Source organism: Ananas comosus, linkage group 4 (genome assembly GCF_001540865.1).
Source record: "Ananas comosus cultivar F153 linkage group 4, ASM154086v1, whole genome shotgun sequence".
Taxonomy (NCBI): domain Eukaryota; kingdom Viridiplantae; phylum Streptophyta; class Magnoliopsida; order Poales; family Bromeliaceae; genus Ananas; species Ananas comosus.
Genome location: NC_033624.1, coordinates 11,725,954 through 11,735,134, shown reverse-complemented (window position 1 = coordinate 11,735,134; position 9,181 = coordinate 11,725,954). Strand labels below are relative to the sequence as shown.

At 34.1% G+C, this 9,181-nt stretch overlaps 1 protein-coding gene across 1 annotated transcript; it reads left to right on the top strand.

Annotated features, from left to right (window-relative positions):
- On the top strand, positions 3,784–8,823 carry LOC109708531 (probable protein S-acyltransferase 4). Its single transcript, XM_020230321.1, has 6 exons — positions 3,784–4,182; positions 5,548–5,763; positions 6,065–6,367; positions 6,785–7,018; positions 7,268–7,775; positions 8,410–8,823. Exons 1-5 carry the CDS (start codon positions 4,123–4,125, stop codon positions 7,772–7,774), a joined length of 1,320 nt encoding a protein of 439 aa, XP_020085910.1. The 5' UTR covers positions 3,784–4,122; the 3' UTR covers position 7,775; positions 8,410–8,823.

The following is a 9,181-nucleotide window of genomic DNA, read 5'->3' as shown; positions in this document are numbered from 1 at the left end:
TAAAAGGGCTCTAGGGTTTTTCTTTATTTATTTATTTATTTTTTTTAACGAAATTTTGAGAGAGATGGTTTAGGAGTAGGGCAGATCTTTATTTGAACAAAAGTATCCTTCCAATTTAGGATGTTAGTGGTTAAGTATGCTCGAAATTTTATTTAAACGTAAATTCGAATAGAACAGATTTAACCGATGCTAAATGTTTTAGTTATACGCATAAAAAAATTAAATTTGATGTTTTCGGGTTTGAGTATGGCTTTTATTTGTATCCAACCTGAATCTGAACTTGAGCTAGTTTTATGTTATATAATATATAAAAATTTTAATTTGTAATTTGAAATTTTAAATTTGAGAATGATATGTTTTGGAAAATTGGGGAAAAAAAAAGATAAAAGTGCTTTCAGGTTTATGTTTTTCGGGTTTGGTTTTAGGTTTTGATTTTCAGTCATATTCGGAATTTGGATATGGATTTTCATAGCCCGGCGATTTTGTGTTTGGATTTGGGTTTCGATTTTTGGTAGTTGGTTTCAAATTCGGATTTTTTATAACCCGCTTTGAACTTGACCCGTCGACATCCCTACAACCAACAGCCGACTACTTGGGAGAATATTTGATCCAAATAATTTTTAAATTTTATAAATTTTTATAAATTGTGAAACAATTAAATTTTTTTAAATATTTGTAATGTTTATTTATTTTTATTTTATTTTAATCGAGGCTTGTAGAGTTTGGGGATGGATGGAGTTTGATAATTTAATTATAATGACTTAAAATTTAGTGCTTTAATTGAGTTTTTTTGGGTAATAAAGATTAAAGTGAAATATTTAAGATAAAAATATATAGAATTTATCTAAATTATGAGCCATTTTGAGTCGACTATCCAATCTTTCACTTTATTTGATTTAAGTTTGTCAACTACACTTTGAGTTTAAAAGCTAAATTTTCTTTTTTATCTTCAAAAATTTACTTAGTATACTTTATGTCATTTTGACAACTATAAATTAATTAAAATAATCAACTTAAATTTTGAAGTCAAAGTATTGTTGACCGACTCAAATCAAACAAATTAAAAATTTGTACAGTAAAATCAAAAAATTTTGAAAAATTGGATAATTGATTCGAAATTGTCTATAGTTTAGATCAATCCTATAAGTTTTCATAAGTTGAAGTGTTGCAATTTATCATTCTAAACTAATTTTTGTTAGCATGACTTTAAATTTTAATACTAATTAGAAATGCTAAAAGCAAAAATAAGCATCAATAATAATAAATTAGTAATAATACTAACTGCAGATAATATTGATATCTTATTAAAGTTAATTCAAGATGGCACAATATAAAATCATTTTCAAGTTGATCTCGAGCTAGTCCTAGCTCGCTCGCGTTCGGCTTTTTTTTTTTTTTTTTCTTTGAAAAGAATGTATACGTTTCATTGAATATAATAGGAGTTACATATAAAACAAATAATATAAATTATAGTCACTGGGGCTCAGTAGTGAATAGACCCACTGCAATAATTGATTCCCAAATTTAACCCCCCAGTTATAAAAATTTGAATCACATTAGCACATCATTGTGAGATACTCGAGCTTGTTCTTCAGATGATCTACACAATCCATTAAAAATTTTATTATTGCGCTTCTTTCATAAGTTCCGGCATATAGCAATAAACATCAAACCAATTTTATGTCACAGTTTGACCTATACTTTTTCCCACATTTGGATCCACGTGGAAAGAAAGGCACCATTTGACTGTAATAGAGGCCAGTGGGTGTATCTGGAGAGTTTTCCGCATTTGGCTCATTGACAATCGAGCCAAATACAAATCAGGTAGAATTAGTTTCAAGTCAATCTTGAGCTGCGCTTAGCTCGCTCGTATTTGGCTCATTGACAATCATAGTAATTTGACGATTCATTTTAGAGCTCTCAAACAATACATTATTAAAGAGCTCATGATTTGCTATCATATATTAGTTTTGTCTCTATCCAATTCCAGCCGCAACAAATAGGCTCAATTATATCGGTCCAAATCCTACATTTCAATTTATATATAATTAAAATTATTAAACAGTTGTAACTATACGCTCTTAGGATTGTACTTATACGAATGGCAATAACGAGCAACGCCCCTACAAATAGAACAAGCTCCGCACGAATTTCAATGCTGCCATTAGTATATCATTAGCTCAAAGACGTGGAGGCAACACCAAAATATATATATATATATATATATATATATATATATATATATATATACAAGCTCTAGTTTAATTATTTGCTAATAATGTTACAGCTACAAATGGTGAGCACGGAGATTCTGCATGGAACGCGTCAAAGGTGCCAAATGCCGAGTTTAGTTTGTTTTCTCAGGATGTTTTATTACTGAATACGGCATTTTCGTTGCGTTGGATTTTTCCATAAAAATAAGCAAAAAAAAGGGTTTTTTTTGCAAATAGCCCCTTGATAAATTTTATTTTTAAAATTGGTCCTGTCAAAATTTTATTTGCAAAAATGGCCCTGACCCCGCCACGCAAGCGCCACGTCAGCGCCACGCGGGCGGGGCTGGGCCATGTGTTTAAGTTGAACACGGTGAACCATTCACCGTGTTCAATGCAAGATTTTTGTATTGGACACGGTGAATGATTCACCGTATCCAATACAAATACCTCCAACTTAGCCAAAAATGACTAAGTTGTGGGTGTTTGTATTGGAAACGGTGAATCATTCACCGTGTTCAATTATTTGTATTGGACACGGTGAATCATTCACCGTGTCCAATATAAATACCTCGCAGTTAACCATTTTGTATTGGACACGGTGAACCATTCACCGTGTCTAATACAAAAACCTTGTATTGAATACGGTGAATGGTTCACCGTGTTCAACTTAAACACATGGCCCAGCCCCGCCCGCGTGGCGCTGACGTGGCGCTGACGTGGTGGGACCGGGCCATTTTTGCAAATAAATTTTTGATAGGGCCAATTTTAAAAAAAAAATTAGTTAGGGGGCTATTTGCAAAAAAAGCCCCAAAAAAAATTCTAAAGTGTAAGGGATTTTTTGTAAATTAGCTTACTTTTTCTTTTGGGTAAACTTCAAATACCCCGCTGTGGTTTCACACTATCTCATTTTAGTACACTATAGTTTAAAGGATATCAAGTTAGCCCTTGTTTTTTCGCACTTTCTCATTTTAATACCCTGCGGTTTAAAGTATATCAGGTTAGTACTCTGCGGTTTCATTTTTCTCTTTTTATTATTCATTTCGCTAATTTTTTTCATTAAATCAGTGTCAAAGTTAAAATTAAAGGGTACTAAAATAAATATTTAATAAACTTAGATATAATATCTGAAATTTTTTGTATATAATTTAACGAAATATTAACGGAGGAAAAAAAATCAGTGATAAAGTTAAAACTAAATGGTACTGAAGTAAACATTCAAAAAATCTAAGTAGGGTATCAGAAGTTTTTCTTATATAATTTAACGAAATATTAACAAAGAACCCGACGAAAGGAGAAAAATAAAATATAGTAATAAATTGATGCACTTTAAATCACAGGGTACTAAACTGAGAAAGTACGAAACCACAGGGTACTAAATTGATACACTTTAAACCACGGGATACTAAAATGAAAAAGTATGAAACTACAGGGTGGTATTTGAAGTTTTCCCTTTTCTTTTGCCTTTCACACGTTGGAGTCGTTACCTTCCCGCGAAAACGCCGCGGGAAAATTGAGAACCCCTTCTCTTCTCTCATTACACCCGCTTCCGCTAGAGAGAGAAAATATTAGAGAGAGAGAGAGAGAGAGAGAGAGAGAAACACCCAGGGATGAGAGAGAAATAGGTGTTTCAGATCCAAAATAAAGAGGAGGAAAAAAAAAAAAAAGAAACAGAGAAAGAGGGGGGGAGATAGAGAGAGACCCCCTTGATTTCAGAATCTTTTTTCTTTCTCTGTCTCTCTCTTTCTCTCTTTCTCTCTCATCGCTCTTCCCAAAGGCCCAAATGTGTGTCGTGATTTGATTTTGGAAACCCATATCCCCAAATTCGATTTGGGTTTTTGCTTTTGTTTAATTTTTTTTTCCCGATTTTTCTTTGCGTTTTGATCGTAATTTTGGGGGAGGAGAAGGGTAAATGGCGACACCCGCGGCCCCGAATCGCAAGAGGCTGTATCAAGTTTGGAAAGGAAGCAACGTGAGAAATTTGAGCCTAATTTTGTGTGTTTTATTGCTAAATTTGGATGTGGTTGTTGATCTTTATGATAGGGCTTGGAATGTGTGGAACAAATTTGATTTTTCTTTTTCTTTTTGGGTTTTTATTCGAAAACTTTATTGGGTTTGAAATTCAGATATGTTTTGAATTAGATCTGGTGAGGTAGTTTTATTCTCTATCTGATTAATGTGTTTTGTTTATTCTTCTTTTTTTTTTAATCATTTATGCATTATTTTATGTTTTAAGAAAATTTACAGGATCAACAAACAGGTATCTAATCGTAACATAGTTTCAGAAATCAAGGATCAAGTGATGTTGCATGAGCTATAATAATTGAATTTAAATCCCATCATGGATTTCGTTAGGACTAATCCTGAGCCGTTTCCTATCATATTGATGTTTTGGGTTAACATGGTATTAAAGTAGTGATAAGCCCCTTCTGGTCCAAAAGGTCTTGAGTTCGGTTCCCTCATCTTCCATTTTATGTTATCTATTTTTGTCGGTGCACGTGGTATGATTTACTTAATATCCATCATGCATGTGAGTGGGGGTGTGTTGAGTTTAATACTCGATCATTCTGATTTATCTAATATCATCATGCACGTGAGTAGGGGTGTGTTAAGACAAATCCTGGACCGTTTCCTATTAGGTCGATTATTTGGGTAATAGATATCACACAACGAAGATCTGTTTGAGCTAATCATGGATCAAAATTTACTTCTTTTCATTGATGTCAAAGGGTAATATGCAGATTTAATTGATAACATAGTTATTTTTTATTGTCTCAATAACATTTACCATTCTCCAGCTTGGTTTGTACTATTTTATTGCTAAGATGCCTGTACCCAAGAATAAATCGATGGTGAATGACTATGAAAATCCAATCACCAAGTATAAAAGTTTGCGAGCGCATTTGAGAAGTCATTGTTGATGATTTCATACTGATTTATAGCAGAGGGATTTGGATGAGAATTTAAAATTCATACTTTTGTAATTTTGATATTTGTATGGCTCACAAAGATAATGCCTTTTCTCATTTATAATAGATTACTGGGCACGAACTTTCCCTTTCGTGTTTAGTTTGCATTGGCATTAAAAAATAGTTTGCATTGGCATGGATACATGGAATTTACTTTTAATAAGAGTATGAGTTTAAACATAGTACTCATGAAGTTTTTTTTTTCCTGTCCTTTTCATATTGAGCATAAGGTATTATTTGGAAAAAAAATAATTTCTTTGATCATCTTCTACATTGTTTCTTATGTCCATCTACATAACATATGTGTGCAATTTAATTGATACAAGTATTCCCACACTCTTATGCTTTCTGCTGCTTCTTCTTCTCAGAAATTCTTCTGCGGTGGGAGACTGATATTTGGTCCAGATGTGGCTTCTCTCTTTCTGTCTACAATTCTAATAGCAGGTCCATCAGTCGCCTTTTGTTGTCAAGTGATTACAAAGCTCCATAGCCATGAAAGTTCACACAGTAATGCCTCAAATAGTGATCACAAACATATACTTGGCCTTCCAGTGTTAATCGTGACAATCGTTATCATGATATCGGTAAGTGATAAATAATTTTCTTCGTTCATTAACTAGGCTTCGCCCTATTTCTCGAGTAGCTTATGCATCTGTACTCTAGTAAGCAGAAAGCTCCAAACTTTTGCCGTGGCAAGAAAGCTGAGCTGGACCCTAAAAGCAAAAGCTCCAATTTGATTCACTACTGCTAGAAGCTGTAGTGGAGATACTTAATAAAAGAGTTTATAGTGCTTCTTCGAAAAGATCTACTCAAACAACATATATGTAGACGCTCTAGCTGGCTCCTAAGTGAGACATTTACTTACATTGTTGATGGGTGGTATAGGATTTGGCTTTTCTCTTTTTGACGTCTAGTAGAGATCCTGGTATACTACCGAGAAATTCGCGCCCGCCTGATGAGGCATTCGATGTCAACACTCCTTCGATGGAGTGGATCAATGCAACAAGCCCGCACTTACGGCTGCCGCGCACAAAGGATGTTGTTGTAAATGGCTACACTGTAAAGGTGAAATACTGCGATACATGTATGCTGTATCGGCCACCTCGGGCTTCTCACTGTTCAATCTGCAATAACTGTGTCCAGAAGTTCGATCACCACTGCCCATGGGTTGGTCAGTGCATTGGATTGGTAAGTTATCTGAATTATAAATTGCTGAAAACCTATGGCTTATCTGAACTGCAGCGCATTTTGAAATAGCTATCCGAACTATGAAAATTTGGATTACACTACCTAACGTTTTATAACCTTTGATTTCAGAAAGTTTCTCAAGTTCATCAAAATTTATTGAATATTTTGTGACGTGATAGCATAGTCCATTTGTTTACAGAATATTCCTTCAAAAGAAGTAAAGAACAGCATAAAGTTCTGTTGCTGAGATACTTAGATCCTATATTTTGTAAGGTTAGGTAGTAAAATTGATATTTTTAGAGTTCAGGTATCTGTTTCAAAATGCACTAGACCTCAGTTACGATCCGTACATTTTTATATTGTACATTTTCACATAATATTTCTTGGAACTAACAAAACTTCCTAAAATTGATGCAGCGCAACTACCGGTTCTTTTACTTATTTATATCATCGTCGACCTTCCTTTGCATATATGTCTTCACCCTTTCCTGGCTAAATATTATCGAGGAGAGAAAAAACTACAACAATTCATTGTGGAAGTCCATGACGGGCGAGGTTTTGTCCCTAGTGCTAATAGTGTACACTTTCATTGCAGTATGGTTTGTCGGTGGTCTCACGGCATTCCATACATACCTAATCAGCTCGAATCAGGTAAATACTTAATAATGTCCACAAAAACTTGCACATATTTCTCCTAAAATGCTGTATTTAGTATATTCATTCTAGAAGTATATGAGGGGCATCATATGCGAATAATTCTTTCATGGTGACCTTGAATTAATGTGATGAAACTTTTCTTTTTAAGTTTATGTGATTCTTAAAGTTTTGAGTTATTGTTATAGTTTTCTTTCTTCCTATTCTTTGCGGCTACCGAAAAGAGCTGATGCTTTTTTGGTGCAGACAACTTATGAGAACTTCCGATACCGCTACGATAAAAAGGAAAATCCATATAACAAGGGTATATTAAGTAACTTCAAACAAGTCTTTTTCTCGAAAATGCCCCCTTCATTGAATAAATTTCGATCATGGGTGACCGAGGAGGCATCAGAAGTTGGATCCGTTACTATTGCTCCATATCACGGAATTAGTTTGGGTGGCCTGAAGGAGAAAATAGACTTGGAAATAGGTGTTAGGCACGAATTTGACAGCAATTTGTCCGTTCCAAACATATTGCGGGGCTTGGATTACACCGAAATCGAGAATAATTTACAGGCGAAGGAAAGACATGGACTAGATGCATCAGATCCATTCGCTTTTCCTGTTATTCAACACACTAAAGATACAGAATCTCTAGACTTAAGTGAGAGCTACAGTTCTGAAGATGGAGATATTGAAGTTGCAAGGGCTGATGAAGAAAGAGCGAGCACGACATCAGCTCATGGAGATGGTCATATGCAACAATCATAAGGTAAGTTTTGTTTTTCCAGATTAACAAATTTACAATTATGAGAACATACTAGTACAATTAAGCCTTGTGCCTAGTACGTAATCAAAATATCCTTTTTAGGAGGATGAATTGCCAATGTTCTGTCGATTGATTATGATGTCTTACATTCTTGCCGATGATTCTTTCTTACAGGGTAAAGTCGTATGCTGTTGATAAAACTGTAATATTAAGCATGGTTTAATCAGGGAATTGAAGAGTCCAAGAACAAACGACATGACATTATGTTAAAACCACTCTATAGACTCTTGCGCCTTTTGTTATCATTTGCATGCCTAAAAATGAGTTAGAGCAGTAGTAGATATCTCGAAATGTTATTTTTCATGCAAAATTGCAGATGTTTCTGAACCTTCTATCGGAGTTATTGCAGGATTTCAATTCTATGTCTGACAGATTTTAAAAGTATATCTTGATGCTTTTGAATTGGAATCTGCTGAGAATGAATTCCCTTACTGATGCTAATAATATTGTAACTTATAAGTCTAACTTAGAAACTTCAATAAATATTGTTAAATTAAAAATAGATCTCTTCCATTGAAGCCGATATTAGTGAGAGAATGGGCAAAAAAGATTTACCGACATTGGTCTTATTTTGCAGAATTGTTCAAGTGAGTCACCTAAAAGTTGATACACGTGGAGACTCGGAGTCATCACAACAGACATAATCCAATCTGCAACTTTTCAAGATTTTATTTTCCGAAGGTTAGAAGAATACAATTCATTTCATTCATTCACATGAACTTCAAATTCAACCTGGCATGTGGTGTAATTATAAACAACTCGCCAAAGTGCGGAAATGACGATTAAGTATCCTGTTCTGCATTTGAGGGTGAGTGGGGTGATAGGTGCAATTCTTAAAGGCTGATTTTTGTCTCTCAAGTGTGAGTGCATTTGATGTGTTTTCCAGATTGTTGTATTTATGTATACTCTTGTAGATATTATTGAAGTTATCTTTTTTCTGAGGAAGACCCAAAAGTTAATGCCTACAATGAAGTTTTCTTTCCTTTTAGCAGATCTCTAGTTTTTGGAAGGGGAGAAACTTGGACATTTTATGTAGGAAATGAGAAAAATCCTTTCTGTTGTTGTTTTTTTTTTGTGTGTGTGTGGGAAAAGCTTGTAAATAAATTCATTAAAGTTTCTCTCAAAAAAAAAAAAAAAATCATTAAAGCTTGACTCATGTCTTGGAAGAAAACATTTATTGAAATATAATGAAGTTTCGAACTACAACCCTATAGGACCTTATGATTGAGTAATATTGTTCTAACAGCTTTGGATCATTATGCCACGTGCACTGACTGGAGAGATAATAACGGAACAATTATCATAAACGCATGCCGTAAAACAACAGATGCAGAAATTAAACTCAAAAT